The sequence below is a fragment of the Chiloscyllium plagiosum genome, unplaced genomic scaffold (assembly GCF_037043375.1).
Source record: "Chiloscyllium plagiosum isolate Xiang-an unplaced genomic scaffold, Cpla_swu_hap1 HiC_scaffold_6, whole genome shotgun sequence".
In the NCBI taxonomy this organism is placed as follows: domain Eukaryota; kingdom Metazoa; phylum Chordata; class Chondrichthyes; order Orectolobiformes; family Hemiscylliidae; genus Chiloscyllium; species Chiloscyllium plagiosum.
In genome coordinates, this window is record NW_028270144.1 from 14,063,807 (window position 1) to 14,085,358 (window position 21,552).

At 41.5% G+C, this 21,552-nt stretch overlaps 1 protein-coding gene across 1 annotated transcript in view; it reads left to right on the forward strand.

Annotated features, from left to right (window-relative positions):
* The window catches only part of LOC122550454 (nectin-1-like), a 57,819-nt gene extending 37,207 nt beyond the window's left edge, over window positions 1-20,612 (forward strand). The window contains exons 6-8 of the mRNA XM_043691196.2: window positions 1,770-1,848; window positions 16,915-16,948; window positions 20,212-20,612. Of these exons, the coding sequence (XP_043547131.2) occupies window positions 1,770-1,848; window positions 16,915-16,948; window positions 20,212-20,490 (392 nt within the window). The 3' untranslated portion in view covers window positions 20,491-20,612. The remainder of the gene's footprint in view (window positions 1-1,769; window positions 1,849-16,914; window positions 16,949-20,211) is intronic.
* The last annotated feature ends 940 nt before the right edge of the window (window positions 20,613-21,552 follow it).

The following is a 21,552-nucleotide window of genomic DNA, read 5'->3' on the forward strand; positions in this document are numbered from 1 at the left end:
GAGAGGCTGTACATTTAGAGATTGATGGACATACTCCTTGCTTATGTTGTTTGTGTAAAATCTTGCCGTTGTTAATTGTAGTCAAAGGGGAAGATTTCAAAGTCACAGCACAGGTTAGTAAAGGTACAGTCCCAACAGACTGCAGACTGCTCTCTCATTAGATAAAGACAAATGGTGATCAGTTATTCTGACAGGCAGCATAACTCAAGTGAGGGGAGGGGTTGAGGAGGAGAGTCCTTCAATGGTAACCTCAGCTGGTGTGGGAATTGCTCCCATACTATTAATATTGACCTGCTTTGCAAACCAGCCATCCAACCAACTGAGCTAACTGATGTCCTGCAGCATAAGCTAATAGCAGCAGTAAAGGCATATCCCTTCTTTCCACAAACTTAAATTACACTAAACATCAGTACTTAGTTTTAGAAATTCTTCCATGGTTTTGTCCTTCTCTGTCTCTGTAACCTCTTCTAGCTCAAGAGCACTCGTATCCTTGGCTTTTATTGTTTTGCCATTGGTGGTGAGTGAGGTTCCTGATACAGACTGGTAGTGGCTAAATTATCCTGATAGAGACTGGCAGTGGGTGAGGTACCTTATGCAGACTCGCAGTGGGTAAATTATCCTGATAGAGACTGGCAGTGGGTGAGGTATCATGATACAGACTGCCAATGAATAAATTATCCTGATAGAGGGTGGCAGTGGATAAATTATCCTGAGAGAGACTGCCAGTGGATGAGGTATCCTGATAGAGACTGGCAGTAGGTAAGGTACTTTATACTGATGAGCAGCAGATAAATTATCCTGATACAGACTGGCAATGGATAAATTATCCTGATAGAGACTGGCAGTGAGTAAGGTATCCTGTTAGTGACTGGCAGTGGGTAAGGTATCCTGATACACACTGGCAATGGATATATTATCCTTATACAGACTAGCAGTGAGTGAGGTACCTTATACAGACTGGCAGTGCATAAATTATCCTGATAGTGACTGGCAGTGGATAAATTATCCTGATACAGACTGGCATGGTGAATTAGTTTTGACACAGATTGGAAATGGAGGGAGGATTCTTGTTGCACACAGCTTGGCAATGGTTTTAGCAGAGCCATTGCAAATCCATCTAAAACCTAAAACAAGTTCAGTGCAACACAGACAATTTCAGTTTCAGAATAGGGTGAGTTAGTAAAAATACATGTTAGAGACTAACCAGAAAACCTGCCATATTAATGTGAAATGCTACAACACCTGCCCAATGCTGATTGTTTCCTGTTTTAACATTTAGATCAGCCTGTCCTGATGATAGTAGTGTGAGTAGAAAATGATATGAACCACAGGCCGATATGTGAGTAATGGGTAGTGGTGACTTGTATTTATGGCCTTGTTCAAAAGTTGATTCAGGACCAAAAAAGCTTTTTGCTTTGTGTTGTTTTCCTTCTTTTCCAGGAGATACAAGAATATATTAATTTCCATTTGTGTTCCTTGTGAGGGAAGTAGTTATTGTAATGAGTCCAGGAATTTCATTTGAAGATTATAAGCTTAAGAACTGCTGGTTTGTGGGATAAAATCACAGGCAGAGTGGTTTCTTATGCTTTATAGGTTGAGCAGACAATGGATAAGATAACACTTTAAGCGGTGCTCTGTGTGTCTTGTCTAAAGGATGTAATTGAAATTTTTAATACCTGTGTTACAAGAAAAGGAACTAGCAATCAATTATAGCAAATAAATTAAGTGTTGTGGATGAAGGAATAAGTGATTGTGATTTATTATTGCAGGGCTTCCTACAAAAACCGTTCTACCAGCATTATGTATTTTCCTCGCAGCCAGTGTTTGTTTCTGCTGTGTTTTAAGATGGTAAGTTGGTTTAAATTCAGATTTATAAAACTAATCCTATCTGAAGTGTCACATTTATCCTGTTGAATTATCTGAACATTCTTTTGGTCAGAAACAAAATTTTTTTACAATGGAGGTTCGACAGACTGAATTGTGTTTTTGTATAGTGCCCATAAAATAGAATTTGCACCACGATAGTGTCCACCAGATGGGCAAACTCCTGAGAAACATTCTGAAGCAGGTTTGCTCCAGGGATTTTCTACTTATTCATCGAAGTTCAAATGTGGAAAAAACACAGTCCTAAGTTTTTAAATTGTCTACAAAAGCATGAAGGGTATAGACAGGGTGGATAGAGATAAGCTTTTTCCCAGGGATACAATAACGAGAGGTCGCGTATTCAAGGTGAGAGATGAAACGTTTAAGGGGGACACATGTGGAAAGTACTTTACACAGAGGGTGGTAGGTGCCTGGAACGCATTGCCGGCAGAGATAGTAGAGGCAGGCACGGTAGATTCATTTAAGGTGTGTCTGGACAGATGCATGAGTAGGTGGGGAGCAAAGGGATACAGATCCTTAGGAATTTGGCGATATGTTTAGACAGTGGATTTGGATTGGCTCAGGCTTGGAGGGCCGAAGGGCCTGCTCCTGCGCTATACATTTTCTTTGTTCTTCTTTATCCATGAAATCAGTCCTTACACCTGAAAGATTGGATGGTGAGTATGTCTCTGAAATAGTTGCACAGAGGCCAGTATCCTGTCACCAAATCACCCTTTATTCACATGTGCACAGTATATGAACTCTGACCAGCCAGCTCAGAGCCAGTCCGTAGAGTAAGTCTCCTCCCTGACTGGCCCAGGTTAACATACCCAATCAGGGATCATCTATTCAATGAGCTCCACCTGGCCAACATTATTCCAAGCACCACAGTCTCAGTCCTGAGCTCTGATAAAACAAGACATCGAACCGGAATTAGGCCATTTACGCATTGTGTCTACTCCTCCATTCAATGAAGTCATGGCTGATCTGGGATGGTGTGTTGCTGCAGTGAGGGTACACTAATCAGTGGTTAAGAAAAAGGATTGAATCTTAGATCCTGTGTTGTCAATAGGAATCAGCATTTTGGAGGGGACATTTGGTTGGAAATTGCAGCCATGCAGGTTCTGATACTACTGGGAGTTGAAATGCCTATCAGCCATGATTGAATGGCGGAGTGGACTCGATGGGCCGAATGGCCTTATTTCCGCTCCTATGTCTTATGGTCTTACTGTACATCTCCTGAATTTAATAAATTGATAACCACAGGCTGTGAGGTTATAAAAATCTTCCTGTATGTACCATCCCTTGTTGGAAATGCAGGAGTTTTCAATTAACCATTAAAAAGCTTACTGAAGTGCTGACAATTTTTGTTATGCTTTTAACGACATCCACCAACCTGCGCCAAACTTTGAGACCATTGAGGATCAAAGCAAATAACACTAACAGGAGCAGATTACTTCAAGACTGTGTCTGCTAGTTAACGGCAGATGCACAAGGCTGCTACGTAAAGGCTGGTTTTCCATATGTCACATCTGCCATTTAAATGCAGCTGTTGGTGGCAACTATTTTAAAGTGTGTATGTTATACACGTGGAAAACAATAGACAATAGGTGCAGGAATAGGCCATTCTGCCTTTGAGCTAGCACCACCATTCATTATGATCATGGCTGATCATCCTTAATCAGTATCCTGTTCCTGCCTTATCCCCATTACCCTTGATTCCACTATCCTTAAGAGCTCTATCCAACTCTTTCTTGAAAGTATCCAGAGACTTGGCCTCCACAGCCTTCTGGGGCAGAGCATTCCACACACCCACTACTCTCTGGGTGAAGAAATTTCTCCTCAATTCCGTTCTAAATGGCCTACCCCTTATTTTTAAACTGTGTCCTCTGGTTCGGGACTCACCCATCAGCGGAAACATGCTTCCTGCCTCCAGAGTGTCCAAAACTGTTTACATTCAATGAGCACAGAAATTCTACTAGATGTTCACAGAGGTAACACTTCAGGGTCAGTCTGAATGGTCCTATGTTTTCTTTTCCCTACAGAGGGAGTATCAGGAACCCATACACTCAAGAAATTCATGATCAATCAGTTTGTTAATTGACAGGCTGGACAGCACATGCCTTAATGCTCAAAGGGACAGTTTCTCACATTGCTGTCCCACCAAAAGTTAATGTCAAAAGTTCAGGTGTATACCATACATGATAGTCAAAATACTTGGATAAGCATTACATTTATCGCAGGTGCACATGATGGTGGTGGGGAAACATGATGCTTCCACACTCTGAAGTTGGATAGTTTGGTCTCTCAAATCCACAGTTAACTAAATGAACTGGAGCATTCAATACAACAACAGGAACTCACAGTCTATTTAAAGAAACATGCTTAGGGTACTGTTGCACTACCTCGCTGATCTTCCTTAATGAGCACTCATTCTCTCTCACTCTGAATACTCTTCAAAGTACAAACCCACAAATTAGAATCAGGAGTAAGGTATTTGAACTTGGGCTTGCTTTGGTGCTCAATAGGATTTGAATGTAATTTCAGCTCCATTTTCCTGCTAGCCCCAATGCCATTTGATTCTCTTTTCAATCAAGAATCAAGCATGGCTTGTGGTGAGAGTGTGTAATATATTATTGTCATTTTAAAATAAAGCAGGTGTATTTTGGTTAGTTCTGTGAAGTATTTTTGTCAGAGTCAGAAAATTGTAGACCTCTTATTTTTAAACCACGTCCCCTCATTCTGGTCTCTACAAATGTGTTCAGCTGAAGAGTCACCACATCCAGAAGCATGGAATCCATGCCAGTATCAGCCTAGAGGATGCATTGGCACCAGCTGGTATTTGAGCTCCTACATTCAGGAATTTCAGCTCCTCCAGCTGACAACAAGCTTACATGTGGGGTGGAATTTTGTGCCCTCTAGAGAGTTTGGTGGTGGGAAAGGGGCAGATGAGACTGTGACACATTCTCACTTCTAGTTTGATTAAGTCTAAGATGCAACGAGCTGTGGGTGGTGCCACCCCTCTGTTAGTTGGGTAGTTAATGCCACCACATCCCACTGTTGCTGGCATTAACCCCCCCCCACTTGAGGAGCATGTCAAGCAAATGTAGCTCACTTGTTCAAAGAGACTTGGGGGTGGATTGAGGGTCCCAGTGTCAGGAAAGGGGATAGGGAAGGGGGCATGGAGGGGACAGGTGCAAGCAGCTGTTTCAGCTGAGACCCTTCCCCACCACTCCCCTCCCCCCCCCCCCCCCGTTATCACTCATTGTCTTGGTTGCAGGTCCATGTCATACCAGCAAAAGCCACTGCTTTTCCAGTGGCGCAGTTGAGTACAGAAGAGGTGGTGCCTTCTGATTGGTCAGCAGTTTTTAGAGGGCAATACTTTCACTGCCACCACACACTCACAATGCTCCTTGATCCTGAAGCTGACCTGTTAAATGTCTGAGTGGTACGAGTTCTGGCAAGACTTCACAAAAAGAGGTGATACACAGGTCTTGACATCTCTCCAATCAGCAGCCGAGAGTCTGCCCACCATTATCTTAACACGGTTTCGCTCAGAAGTACCTAACCAACACACAAAAAATATCCTGTAGCGTCCACACTTCAAAGGATGGGCACTCGACCAAGCTGAGGAACCCTGCCATGCTTCCATTCATTAGAGTAACTAAATATATCAGAAATAAACTCTGAAAAAATGACTCTCCAGTGAGCACACTCCCTTGTGTTCCTGCCACTTTTTCCCCTTGTTTCCTAATGCTTATGTTACCTCTGTTCTCACATGGATCAGATTAGTTATTGTTTGAAGTTCAGTAACAAAGTCAGTTTAAGTTAACTCTTCTTTGCACATAGTTTAGCAAATTAAATGGAATCACGTAATTATTTCCATTTCATAGATTGCACATCCTTAGTTCCTGCAGACCAATTACAGAACAAACCGCTGTTAAGCTTGGTAAGAATACCCATTCCCAGATATACAAATTCATATTGTCATTAATGAGCTTCATGCACGAGAAATAGATGACAGAACTTCAGGTGCAAAGATTAGCAGCTTGAACTCCTGACATGCATCAATAGTTTTCAAGCTCAAATTTGGGAAAACTTTCTGTATATTGAAAGGCTTCAACCATTTCAATTGCCTATTGCTTCATTTCAGAGTGGAGACATCCTAGTTAAATCAAACTGGACAACTTGGAAACTGTTTCCACTTCTGACATTTCAGGTGCAGTTCAATTAGGTTCCCACCTTGCACTATCTTATGGATAGTGCAAGGTGGGAAAGAAAGCAAAGAAGAAAGAAGGAAAAGAGGAAGGGAGAACGGAAGACTGAAAGATGCAGTGGAAGAATTTACACTTTAGCATTTTAGAACATCTCTCTGAAATGACTAGAGTTGCTCCATACAAAATTCACAATTTCCATTGTTTAAGTGTAGGCAAGTTTGTTTTTATTCATTAACCAGCAATGCCCTCGCTGCTTAGGCCAGCATTTATTACCGATCCCTAATTGCCCAGAGGGCAGTTAGGAGTCAACCACATTGCTGTGGGTCTGGAGTCACATGTGAGCAAGACCAGGTAAGGATGCCAGTTACCTTCCCTAAAGGTTATTAGTGAACCTGATGGGGCATTTCCTGACAATCAACAATGGATTTATGGTCATCATTAGACTCTTAATTCCAGAAATTTATTGAATTCAAATTCTACCATCAGCCCTGGCAGGATTCAAACCCAGGCCCCAGAACATCACTTGGATTAGATGACTAGCAATAATAACACTAAGTCATTTCCTCCCCTTAAATGCTCATGAGGATCAGAGAGTAGTGTAGACTGAAGAAAGAGACTGCACAGGTCCATGGTTTATTTTGATTATCCGCTAAACTGTTGTGCAAGGGTGTCTGTATCCCAGATAAAGTAACAGAAGGTTTATTAATGGATAGCATGAATATTGTAAATATGGATTTTAAGGAAGTGTTTAACAAAGTGTCACATAGAGGGCTGGTTATAATAAGACTCATGGTATGGGAAAGTCAATAACAAATTGGATAACAAATTGGCTTAGGACAGAAAACAGTGTATCATCCTCAGATTGTTTCTCAGTATGCAGGATGGAAGACAGTAATGTTTCACAAACAGGATGATGTCAATAGACTGCAGCAGGACATGAATGGAGTAGAAGAGTAGGCAGACAACTGGCACATGGAATTAATACAGAGAAGTATGAGGTGATGCAGTTTAGCAGAAAGAATAGGGAGAGGCAATACAGAGGCAATAAAGAATATGAGGTACAGAGGGACCTGGGAATGCTATGCTTAGATCTGTGAGAATGGCAGGACATATTGAGTGAGTAACATTTAGGATCTTTAAACTTCATAAATTGATGATTTGAGTATAAAAGTAAAGGAGAGAAAAGCTAAATCTTTATAAAGCTCTGGCTGAACCACAAATAGAGTTGCATCCAACTCTGGACACCGGATTTTAGGAAGGATGAGAGACTTGCCAGAATGGTTCAGGGATGAATAACATTTAGCACAGGTTAGGCTGGTGATGTTGGGGGTTGAGTAAAGGGCATTCACAGGAGATTTGATAGAGCATTACTAGATTATGAAAAAATTAATAAGACAAACAAGGAAAACAATCTTCCTGTTAGCTAATGGTACAAGGCCAGGAGAACAAAGTTTTAAGAGTTTGAGGAAGGCAGACAAGAAGCACAAGGGAGGAAGCACTCCCTTACGTAGCAGATATCGTCAATTTATGCTGCTGGTGATTAACTTTATTCATTGGCAAAGAGTACAGGGAAACCACAAGTTCACTTAAATGAATGGACAATTTTGGATGACATGTTCCTGATATGTTTGTCTGGCAGCTAAGGATTCCTGCCAGTAGTATAATCTCTGGATATTATCCTCTTGAAACATACAATGAAGGTCATTTATTAAGTCCCGGGTGAATCTTCTTTGGCTTCCAGTATTTTTAATTGTCAGAGATCTGGGATAGAGTTGCTGCAGGCGTGGAAGTTGGAAGTTTGGCTAATTGATGGAACATTCCATCAGTATTCCCAGTAGAATATGAGTCCAGCATTAAAATTTAACTGTAGGACTCCAGGCAGAAAATGGAACTCTCCAGACAGCTGTGAACTGTTGTACTATTGGGCAGGCAGCCAGAGGGTGCGCCCTTGGAACCAACTCCAGTGTCATGAGGATGCCAGAGCCAAAGTGGCAATGACTCAGGTTGGTTTTATAGACTGAAGCTCCATAACTGGCACAAGGGAGGTTGTCAAACTCCTCCCTCACGTCTGCCCAAAGGAGCCAGACTACAAATGAAATAAAAAACCTCCATTTGCTGTTTCATCATTTTGTTTCTTAAATTTGCAATTTCGCCCTGTTATAATTAACTTTTTGACAAGTAGCTCAGGATTATTACTTCTTCCTGACAACACACCCATGCAATTCATCATTAGTGGCAGAAATGTTTGGTTATAATGAATGTAATAATGAATATAATATTTAGTACTTCAGGATCCGAGAATGACTGACTGTCCAGCACATTGATGATTAGTACACTGCTGTGGAAAGCAGGGCTATAGCAGAACGTATGCATTAATTACAGCACTCCCTCCCTCCCTTAATTCTCTCTACTGAATCTATTGAGGGACTTCTTAAACCCTTTGTTTCTCAGATCCTCTTTTCCCAACAGTCAAAGGAAGAAATATGTCCATGAATAGAGAGAGGTAGTTAAAGTGAGAAAGTGTATCTGTCTTTGGGGGAGAGTCAATAGTGGGAATATATTTAAGGCTGAGTTAAAGGCAAGACATTAGACTGACAATGGAATCGAGGGTTCTGGGGCAGGCATTAATTGTCTCTACTGAATCACCAGAGACACTTCCTTCTAGTCAACTCCCAACCATACAGGGACACATCTTAGACAAGAGTGAGGAATAGGAGCAGGGGTAGGTCATCTGGCCTCTAAGACCTGTTCCTCCAGTCAATAACATTGTGGCCAAGCTGATTGTGGTCTTAGTTCTGCTATCCTGCCAACCCTCATAAACTTTGATTCCTTTGTCATTCAACGTCAGTCCTTAATTTAGCTTTGAGTGTATTGCCACAATTGACTCTATCCCAATGACACTTATCACATCTCCCTCTATTCATGGACACATATCCTTTTTTGACTATTGGGAATAGAGGATCTTGGAAACAAAGACTTAGAACAGGAATAGGCCATTCGGCCCTTCAGGTCTGCTTCACCATTTTGTATCATCATGTCCGAAGTGGTTGTCACCTCTGTTGTATAAGGAACCCCGAAGCAATCTTACAAAGCTACACGTCACTGAACATAGACAGCACAGTATGGATGGGGTTAGAAAACTCAAGAATAAACAAGAGTCCTAATAGCACATGGACATGAACAGATGAAAAATATAGAGTTGTCCTTATGCAGAATCAAAACCTGAGAAAAAGTGGGGGCTGCAGATGCTGGAGAGTCAGAGTCAAAGCATGTCATGCTGGAAAAGCACAGCAGGTCAGGCAGCATCCAAGGAACAGGAGAGTCAACGTTTCGGTCATAAGCCCTTCTGAAGACCTTATGCCTGAAATGTTGACTCTCTTGCTCTTGGATGCTGCCTGAACTGCTGTGCTTTTCCAGCGCCACCCTTTTTGACTAAGATCAGAACTTGGTCTGCCTATGACTACCATGTAAATAACATCATCTAGAAATCTATGCCTGAGCATAGCAATGACTTTGCCTTATCCTCGAACAGTATGACTTGAAACAAGCTCAAGCCTCGTGATAAAACAATATCAGGTCACTTTGCCTTCACTTGACCCTACATTTGACCCTTCTCTGTCTATCTCCCTCATAAGTAAATGAATACAATTATCTATCAGTAGTGATTGGAATGAGATTGTCCTAATGAGTATGCGTTCCCCGATTGGGGCTGTTAACCTGGGCCATTCAGGGAGATCCTGGGTTCAGATACAAAAAGATTCTCAGGGATTCTCCTCAGTCTAGGGGCTGGTTATGAACCAGCTGGTCAGGGTCCATGTACTGTACGCGTGTAACTAAAAGGTGATTGGTGAGAAGATACCGACCTCTGTGAAGTTTTTGCACCATTCTTCACTGTTTTCTGGAAGAAGAGAATTCCACATACCAATGTCCTTCTAAAGGAAAAAGATCTCTCCCTGTTTATCTTAAAGTAGGTGCTGCATAGCCTTAAACTGTGTCCCCTAGTTTTAGATTCCTCAAAAAGAACATAAGAACTAGCAGCAGGAGTAGATAACTCAGCCTCTCAAGCCTGCTCTGCCATTTCTTATGGTCATGGCTGATCTCATCTTGGCCTCAACTCCACTTTCCTGCTTGCTCTCCAAAACCCTTTAACCCATCACTAATTAAAAGTCTGTCTATCTCCTCGTTAAATTACTTCAGTATTTCAGTGTCTTCCGTACTTCCTTTCACGCTCAATTTCACCAAACTGAGTCCCACAAATTCAAAGGCTCGGACGGAAGTAATTCGTCCTCATCCATTTTAAATTTTCCAGCGTTTAACCTAAAAGTATGCCTCCTCATTGTAGATTCCTCCCCCCCCACCCCCGACAAGGTGAATCATCTGTTCCATTGCAACATTTAAAAAGCATCTGGATGGGTATATGAAGAGGAAGGGTTTGGAAGGAAATGGGCCGGGTGCTGGCAGGTGGGACTAGATTGGGTTGGGATATCTGGTCAGCATGGACAAGTTGGTCTGAAGGGTCTGTTTCCGTGCTGTACATCTCTATGACTCTATGACTCTACATCCACTTAGTCAATCCCCTTAGTCATGTCATACCTCACTAAGGCCCTCTCTTATCCTTCTAATCCCTAATGAGAATAGACAAATGCTAATAGACAGTAGTAAAGCCTCCCTGAAGAAAAACTGGTAAAACTTAGAAATGGCAGCACTAATCTTGTGAACCATAATGTCGAACTCCAGTTCAGAGTGATACTATCGTCTCCAACAAGAACAGAAAGTCCTGGAGAAACTCAGCAGGCCTGGCAGCATCTGTAGAGAGAAAAAACAGAGTTAAAAATCAAATGGTCACTAGTCTTGAAACATTGATTTGATTTTCCTCTCTACATGCTGAGTTTCTCCAGCATGTTGATGTTTCTGTTTCAGATTTTTAGAAACCACAGTTCTTTGTTTTATTTTATTGGTGTCACTTCCAAGCTGTTTTCTCCTCTACAGTCAAGAAATCTAGGTTGCTTTTGATTTTCTCCAAAGGTCAGTTGGCCAGCATGGCCAACATTTCCTGACAAGAGCAGGCATTTTGTTGTGAATCATTCATAAATTAGCCAATGTTTATTTTTAATTATACGACTGTTAGAAATGTTGCTAAAGTCACTGGTTTGTACTTTCCAGTTCTATGAACCAATCAGAGCTGAAAATGTGTTGCTGGAAAAGCGCAGCAGGTCAGGCAGCATCCAAGGAACAGGAGAATCGACGTTTCGGAAGAAGGGCTTATGCCTGAAACCTCGATTCTCCTGTTCCTTGGATGCTGCCTGACCTGCTGCGCTTTTCCAGCAACACATTTTCAGCTCTGATCTCCAGCATCTGCAGTCCTCACTTTCTCCTATGAACCAATCAGTCAAGAATTAACAATATATTACCAGTCTACTAGTGTAGAGAACATAAATCAAAATGAAATTTGTAATACAGTAAATGTGAACTTGGAAAAGTGCTTAAGCGATCCATAAATCTGGAGCTGAAAGATCAAATTTTCATTCTATTAGATTCATGTGTAAGGCATAGAGTTTGAGATGAGATGATGCCTCCAACTTGCTTATTCCTGTTCTGAATTAATGGCTCTCATGCAGTAGGAAAGATAAATCAAGTGCTTTACTCAGTCTGATACAATGCTAGCTCTCTGTTCCAGATTACACTGGCTTTGAAGGAGCCCATAGTCCCTCCAACTTAAGTTATGCATACTCACAGGCTAGCAAGGAATTTTGAGAAACACCATTGAAATGAAAATAAATGGGTTGTTCTAATGGAGTTTAAACCTCCCAATAGATTTATATTGGCAGAAGTTGAGAGAAAGCAATAGTGAGAAATAAGAACAGAGGAACAGAAGTCTATTTCATCCATTGAGCCTGTTCTGCCACTTTGTTATCTTCGACACTCCTGTGTCTACATAGAATCATAGAAACATAGGAGCAGGAGTAGGCCATTCGGCCCTTCAAGCCTGCACCACCATTCAATATGATCGTGGCTGGTCATGCAATCTCGGTATGCCAATCCAGCTTTCTCTCCATACCCCTTGATCCCTTTAGCTACAAGTGCCACATTCAGCTCCCTCTATCTAAAGAGCTTTCCCAATCCCTACTCTACACAATCATTTAATCTGTTAATTGTGAGATTGTTTAATTCAGTACAGTATGCTGATTGCAGTATTTAGTATGCACTATTCTGTCTTCATCTAAGGCAGTCCCTCGGGATCCAGGATGACTTTCTAGTTTTGTTGGTCCTGAGGTGGCTAAACAATCTAAAGCTCAGGCCACCCGCCCTGCTATAGCTGGAAAAGGTAGTGTCTGCTAAAGTTCAGGTTTCCACACACCCTTTTCCGCTGTTTACACTTGGCCTTCTCCTGGGCCTTTCAGAAGTGGTTAGCAGCTTTGTAGATGCTTCCTCTCCAGTTTGGGTGATCTTGAGCAAAAGATTCCCACAAATTGGCACAGAGTCAACACGATTAAAGAGTTTTTGAATTCAAACCCATTTCTCTCACACCAAATTTTGAGCCACATATTTGCCTCTTTAGTCTTTTTGACCCTGTGCCAATTTGCTTATGGCTCAGTTAGTAATCTGGAGATTATTACCATTTTGGTTCTGCTTTTTTTTGTAGCCACTAGCTGCTCATATTTCCACAGCAGAACATCTTTCCTAATTCTACCTACATCATTGGTATCTATGTCAAAAATGACAACTGGATCTTTCCCTACCCACTCCAAGTTCCTCTGCAGCCAAGATAAGATACCCTGAGCCCAGGTACTATGCAGGCAACACAACCTTCAGGACTTGATCCTTGCCACAGAGAATGGTGTCTATTCTCCTGGCTGTACTATCCCCAATTACAGGTCTATTTCTCTTTTCTCCCTCTTCCCCTGCCCCCGACTTGAATGGCTCCCTGAAACACAGTGCTATGGTCAGGTTACTCATTCTTCTTACAGCCCCCGCTCGCATCCACACAGGGAGCATGAATCACAAACCTGCTGGGCAAGCTCAAGGGCTGAGGTTCCTTCGGCACTACCTCCTGGATCTCTCTACCTACCTAGCTCACAATTACACCTCCCTTCCCTAACTACTAATCAAATTCAAGCTTGTTAATCCAAGTGGTGCGATTGTTTCCTGAAACACAAGATCCAGGTAACTCTCCTCCCTCTCCCTGATGTGTCTCAGTGTTTAAAGCTCAGATTCCAGCTCATCAACTCTGAGCCAGAGTTCCTCAAGTAACCAACACTTGCTGCAGATTCACTGTGACATTCGATATGTCATAACATTCATAATGAGTCACAATGGGGGTGTCCAGCTCCCACATCATACAGTTACAGCACATCTCCTGCCCAGCATGTCACGTCATTCGTAGTGTAGTGGTTAGTATCCCCACCTGCCATGCTGGGACCTGGGTTCAATTCACTGCTGGGGAGGACTCACAAATGTTTGAGGGTGGCACAGTAGCTCAGTAGTTAGCACTGGCACCAGGCACCTGGGTTCAATTCCTGCCTCAAGCAACTGTCTCTGTGGAGTTTGCACATTCTCCATGTGAGTGTGCGCTCTGGTTTCCTCTCACAATTCAAAGATGTGTAGGTCAGGTGAATTGGCTGTGCTAAATTGCCCATAGTGGTAGGTGCATTAGTCGGGTAAATACAGGGTAGGGGAATGGGTCTGGTTGGGTTATTCTTTGGAGGGTTGGTATGGACTTGTTGAGCTGAAGGGCCTGTTTCCATACTGTAAGGAATCTAATCTAATCTCTATTTGAATTACCTAATTCTTAAATTTGATGCTTTAAAATTTTGTACAGGAGTTTTAGTTTATAGTATGTTAATATTGCCCTTATCTACCTTCAATCTTAAAGTAACCAATAATCAAGTCAAATTAATAATTATCACCAACCAATGAAATTACAGTATACCTGTTTCATCACTCTTCCATTCTGAAGAAGGGTCACTAGACTGAAACATTAGCTCTGACTTCTCTCTACAGATGCTGCCTGGTCTGCTGAGTTTCTCCAGCAATTTCTTTTTTCACTTTTGTTTCTGGGATCAGTCTTTTATGCTGGGCCCCTGATTCTGGCCTTCGATTCATTCTGTTGAAAGATCTTCCAAACTATAAGCCAGGAAAAGGAAGCAAATAGCACATCTTCCTATCTTGCACAGAATTCCCCAAAACATGTAATCACTTGGCCTGCGTATTATTCTGGATGTGATCTCTCCTGCGTGACCATGCAAGGCAGTGTTAACATTTCACATCCTCTGACCCATCCTCAGAACCTCAGATTTTTAGAAAAGAGTCACCAAACTCAAAACCGATTTTGCTTTCTCTCCACGGATGCTGCCAGACCTACTGAAGTTCTCCAGCACTTTCTGTTTTTGTTGCTGATTTCCAGCGTCCATAGATTTTTGTTTTTTGAAATAACTCTTACATCTGTTTCAAAGGATTTGTAAGTTTTGCCCACTCCATCCTCTATAAACCCTTTCTTACTTCTCACCTATGGCTGGTTGACATTTAGTGCTCTGTGCTTTCACAGACATTTAGTGTGAAGGAATTGTTCCTGGGAAACTATTAACAGGCTCAGCTTTAACTGCACGATTTGTGCCATTGTCTTGGATTTCTCCATTACAGGGAAGAGGGAAAAGAAAGACCCTGTGAACCTCATGAATTCTTACAGCTATTTGAACAGAGCAGCCTGAAACTTTCCAGTCTTCAGGCAATAGAACACAGGTTTATTCAGTTTATTAGAGTTTAGTGCCTGCACCCCAGATATCATGCCACTGAATCACGGTTGAACTGTATCCTATGTATCATTCCCAGGTGAGATATCTTCAGTATGATTGAACTACTCCACAGTCAAACAATTGTGTCATGCATTGCAACTGACAGAGCTAAAAAATCCCAGTTTGAACTACAATGCAGTATTTTACAAACATTCACTTCAACGATCTTATGGTGAAATACATTTTTGCACCTATCCTCACATCTGGACTCCTAAGTGCTAAAACCCACCTTTCTGTATTTGAGTTATGAAAATGTTTCAAAGGTATTTCGAATTCACAGACTGGACTAACATGTCTTGAATACTAAAACTTGTGTACTAGTATGACCACAACTTTCATTTTGAAGTATTGCTATTTTTCTTCTTAAACTGTTTTTTCACTCTGAGTTGTACCTGCCATTCTCTGTTATGATGCTGCCTGGTCTGTACCTTACTCTGCCACCAACATATTCACTGGTGTGAGCTGATCATAAAATCCACATCAGCAAGAGAGGGTTAATGGCTGGTGAGGACAGCAGATAATCTTGATGATTCATTATCCTTAAAAAGGGAGTTATTAATAGCCAGTCCTGCACCCTCATTAAATCTGTATAATCTATATAGTTAAGTCAGTGATATATTAAACAAATTAGTCCAATGGAGTGCTAAGCCAATTTTGCAATTTACCTTAATAGTCAAGATTATTCACTGAGATAAAGATTTATTAAAATCAATTTGACTTCACACCAAAAACAAAATACTGCAATAAGACAAAGTTAAAAATCACACAACACCAGGTTATAGTACAACAGGTTTAATTGGAAGCACACTAGCTTTCGGAGCATCGCTCCTTCATCAGGTGGTAGTGGAGGGCTCAATCCTAACACACAGAATTTATAGCAAAAATTTACAGTGTGATGTAACTGAAATTATACATTGAAAAATTGATTGCATGTTAAGCCTTTCATCTGTTAGAGTACCGTGATAGTTTCACTTCTTTCATGTGTAAATCACAAAACCTTTTTTAAAAAAGTTGTATTCTCGGGTTAGCTGTTAACAATGGTGATAGCTAGACAATATGTTGAAAACAAGGCAGCCTGAAATCAGGCAAGTTTGATCTGGGCACCTGACCCACACAATTTTAGCAACCTGTACTTGAACATAGTCATTCCTGATGAAAGGCTTATGCCCAAAACAGTGACTCTCCTGCTCCTCGGATGCTGCCTGACCTGCTGTGTTTTTCCAGCACCACAATTTTTGACTCTGAGTCTCCAGCATCTGCAGTCCTCACTTTCTCCTTAAATGCAGAGGTCTGAGTAGCCCTGGGGTTTGGCTGTGAACTTCATCAGAATACCAGATGACACAGCTTTAGTGATTCTAGTTGCAAGCAAGTGATCTAGTTGAATCTTATGAATTGAGTGGAGGAACAAATGGATCTCGGAATACATGACTAGATTTTGCGGAGTATTGGTGGGAAAATTGCAAGATTTGAAAGTATTGTGGGCTATGAGTACTGTGGAATGATTCCTGATCTCAGGAATACCCACTGAGGACGTGGTCACCTTCACGATTATAGATCTCTGGAAAATGGTAGAAGGAGGTCAGGACTCCCACCAGATCCAGCACCTGGGAGGGATTAGATCCAGGGGTCGCCTGGAGTTGGAAGCAAGTTCAGAGATATTGAAACAGGGAGCAGAAGAGATTATGGAAAATTTTTATCCAATGTAGTGGTTAGCTTTAACTTTTCCAAGAGGTACTGAGAATTCTTGCTGGCTGCCTTCAGAAAACCAAAGTTGCAGCAGGAAGCTGACTCTGCAGTCCCATAAGCAAATAGACAGACAGGGGCATTGGAATTGGGGAACTTAATTTCTTCTTTGACCATGATATTGCCCAGTGCAAGTGTGCATCATTTATATTGGACAAACCTTTGGTTGCTGAACAGCAAACAACTTGCACAAAGACAAATGTTAATGATTCCAGTTTTGCTGCCAAAATAAGTTATAACGAGTTTGAAATCCATATGAGCAACAAAATATATTCATATATTGAATTCTTGTATTTCAGGCACAGAAGAAAGAAACTGGTTGTTATTCCCAAGGTGAGAACATATTACTGTTTATTAGATATTTCTACTTGATGAATCTGGACTAGTTTAACTGACGAGATTCATCAGGAAGATCCCAATCAGCTTCATGTCCAGAGGGGCTTGCAGGAAATTATATATCGGGCAGAAGTTCAGGGATGATCTTATGGAAAGGAAATGGGGGAGTCTGTGTATGAATGGTCCACATGAAAACTGAATGTAAGGAATAGGACCGGGAGTAGGCCCTTCTGTCCCCTCAAGCCTACAATGCCATTGCATAAGGTCACAGCTAATCTGCCCCAGGCCTCAAAACTGCTTTTGTACCAACTCAACATAGAATCATAGAATCCTTACAGTGTGAAAAGCTTTCAACTCCTTCATATTTTAAAAATCTATCTACTTCCTCTTTAAATACTTGCAGTGATCTAACCTTCATAATTTCTGTGGAGAGAATTCAAGACCCTCATCACTCTCTGGGACAAGAAATTCTTTTGCACCTTATTTTTAAAAGAGCATCCTCTTATTCTGTAACTATATCCCCTAGTTTGAGATTCTGTCACGAGTGGAATCACCTTTTCAACATCTAACCTATCAAGGTTGTCTTTAAAAATGCCTATCTTAAAGTTTACCTTAAAATATAAGGCTGTCTTAAAAAAAACGAGAATATTGGAGAAATTCAGCAGGTCTGGCAGCATCTGTGGAGAAAGAAACAGAGTTAACTTTTCAAGTCTGGTGTGACTAGTTCTGAAGAAGATTGCTGTCAGACCTGCTGAGTTTCTCTAGCATTATCTATGTTCGTTTCCTGCATCAGTAATGTTTTGCTTTAATCCCACAGAATTTTGCACCATATCACCCCTCATTTTTCTAATCTCTTATAAATAGAGGTCTGACTGTTTTTAGGGATTTTTAATAAGTCAATTTCTTCATCCTAGCAGTTAATCAAATGAATCCCTTTTGAACTGTCTCCAATGCCAGTCTATCCTTTCATAAATATCAAGACCAAAACTGTAATCAGTGCTCCAGGTATAGCCTCACCAATACCCTGTACAGTTCTAACAGTACTTCCCTACTTTTAAGCTCTAATCCACTAGCTATAAAGATCAAAATTCTATTTGCCTTCTTAATTACTCACTACAACTGTGTGCTGACTTTTTGTGTTTCATGGACAAAAGTATTCAGACCTTTCTGTTCTGCACTTTTTTGAAGTATTTGTCCATTTAAATAATATTCTACCATTTGATTCTTCTTACCAAAGTACATAACGGCACACTTTTCTACATTAAACTCCATCTGCCAAGATTTTGCCCACTTTCTTAATCTATCCAAATCCCCAGTGGGGTTCTGTCCAGGTGATTGGTGGGGTGGTAGGTGAGGACCAGTGGGGTTCTGTCCAGGTGATTGGTGGGGTGGTAGGTGAGGACCAGTGGGGTTCTGTCCAGGACAGAACCCCACTGGTCCTCACCAACCACCCCACCAATCTCCATGTACAGCGCATCATCCGCCGTCATTTCCGCCACCTCCAAACAGACCCCACCACCAAGGCTTTATTTCCCTCCCCTCCCCTATCAGCATTCCGTAAAGACCACTCCCTCTGTGACTCCCTCGTCAGATCCACACCCCCCACCAACCCAACCTCCACTCCCGGCACCTTCCCCTGCAACCGCAGGAGGTGCAAGACTTGCGCCCACACCTCCCCCCTCACCTCCCTCCAAGGCCCCAAAGGAAACTTCCATATCCGCCACAGATTCACCTGCACCTCCACACACATCATCTATTGCATCCTCTGCACCCGATGTGGCCTCCTCTATATTGGGGAGACAGGCCGGCTACTTGCGGAGCGTTTCAGAGAACACCTCTGGGACACCCGGACCAACCAACCCAACCACCCTGTGGCTCAACACTTCAACTCCCCCTCCCACTCCACCAAGGATATGCAGGTCTTTGGACTCCTCCATCGCCAGACCACAACAACACGACGGTTGGAGGAAGAGCGCCTCATCTTCCGCCTAGGAACCCTCCAACCACAAGGGATGAACTCGGATTTCACCAGTTTCCTCATTTCCCCTCCCCCCACCTTGTCTCAGTCAAATCCATCGAATTCAGCACCGCCTTCCTAACCTGCAATCTTCTTCCTGACCTCTCCGCCCCCACCCCAGTCTGACCTATCACCCTCACCTTGACCTCTTTCCACCTATCACATTTCCGACGCCCCTCCCCCAAGTCCCTCCTCCCTACCTTTTATCTTAGCCTGCTGGACAAACTTTCCTCATTCCTGAAGAAGGGCTTATGCCCGAAACGTCGATTCTCCTGTTCCCTGGATGCTGCCTGACCTGCTGCGCTTTTCCAGCAACACATTTTCAGCTCTGGTTTAACTAAAGCCTATGTAAAATAGATATTTAAGATAATCTTAGAACTCCCAGGACATATTCATAGCCTGGATGAGTTTAATTATCAGCAGCTTGATTTCGGCTGGGAGAGATCAGGCAGCTATTATTAAAACTGGAAATTGAATGATTCAGTAGTATCCAATTCTTGTAGTGACTTGAAATATTATGAAATATTTCCAAAAATTGTCAAAAAACATTTTGCTGTCTGAGGTATTAAAGTTTTTGGCTTAGTCAACAAATTAGGTATTAACACCCTGACAGCAAAGTGGTGCTGAATTGATTAATGCATAATTTCAAGCAAATATATTATCTTATAGCTGTTACAGAAACAAAAGTCCTATGATAATGTACTAAGCAAATGTGTGTGTTTACAATAAGATAGAAGTTCCATCTGTCACAGGATATTTCCCTGACTTTAGCCAAATTCCTCATGCTAAGGGAATTTTTTTTTTGACCAGCGCAGGGTAGGCAACAGGAAAAGATTTCAGAGTTTGACTGTAGCAAACTGATATTGGCTGGTTATACATTGAGTTTGCTTTGCTATCAGCTTGCAATCCTCTCCATGTCATTCTGTTCTGACAAGATCATCCTTGCTCCAGTTCTTATTAAACATTACTTTTCCTTGGCTAGGTTTGCTCAGGTTCAGTCCTCATTGTTAAGGAGATAGCCTAATGGATGTCCATTCTTTATTTTAACTGCTGACTTAAATAGAGCTGAATGAAAATCAGATGGATTCTTTAATGGCCAGTTAGAGTCAGGTTATTGATTATCAACTAGGGAAAAGATAAAATTTATATTGTTATCTGTTACTTTTCTTATTGATGATTACATCTGCTCCACTTTATTATCTGTTAAAAATGTTGAAATAAGTTTATAATTTATCATTTTCAGCAATATTCAATTCAAAACATTGGATACCAGGCTACCAGAGATGCCCATCACTGCATTAAAACACGACAGGATGTTGAAGGTGGTGTCAGCAGAGTTACTATACCAGAGGATTCCCAAAGAAATACTGGCCCTGCAAATACAACTCAGGAGTCGATGGGTCATGTTGATGGCACCAATGTGTTCCAAGTTGCTAAGGAGGATGGTGACGCATCTGAAGATTCCAAACGGCATGTTGAAAGTCCCAAGCTTGATGCGAGTGATAAGGAGCCGATAGTTTAAACAAGTCTATTAATGGAGTTGGCTTCATTTTCTTTAGCCAAAAAAAGCCAATGTGCAAATTTTATAGTTTGTTGGCCCCAAGTCTGTATGGAAAAAGAAATAAATTTATTTCCGAATTCAAAGTGAATCACTCTTGCTCGCCTACAACCAGAGTAGTTTCATATTGGGAGTTTGGAAATTGGGAGATATGAAGGAACGTTATTCATGACTCTGTGGGTGTGGAGTGTCTTGCACCTTGGGACACTGAAGGAACCAGGAGAATCATTTTATGATTGCTTATTTAATTAGTTATTTTTCCCCCATGAAGTCTCCAACAGTCGGGCTAATCTCATCAGTAAATATCATTCTAAAATTGCCCCTTGGGGAGATTTCCCTCTAGCTTTACTTAGATTTACTTTGAATAAAAACTCAAAATACATTTCTGTGCTGAAGTTGCTATTGTTTATTTGGGAGCTTAATGAGAGATATTGATATTACTTCCAACTTTATTTTTGTATTTTAGGAGGAAATCAGCCTTAGTTGGCACCTTCCAAACTTGTAACCTTTCCCACCTAGGAGGGAAAGGACAGCATATATCTGAAAGTTCACCCCCAAGTCACACATCATCCTGACTTGGAGCTACATCACTGAGTTAAAATTCTGGAAGTCCCTTTCGAAAAGCATTGTGTTCCTACACCACATGCACTATAGTGGTTCAAGAATGCACATTCTCAAGGGGCAATTAGGAACAGGATAGAAATACCCCACATGTCATGAAGGAATAAAACAATTCTGTATTGAAATGCATTGTTGTTATACTGTCAGGTATTAATATGGTGTTCAATGAGACTGTTAATTGCTAACTGACAAAATGCTATTCAGAAGGAAAATAGCGCAGACCAAAGGTCACAAGGGAGAAGTAGGTCAGCAAAACCATCTGTAAATTATCCACTCAAAGTCTTGTTTCTTAAATTATTTTTTTCTCCATACCTTGGTTGAAAAAGTCACTCCAAGTGTTGGGTCACACTAGGAGCAAAGAAGAAGTTCCAGATATTATTCCTCATTTGTGTGTACTAGATCTCT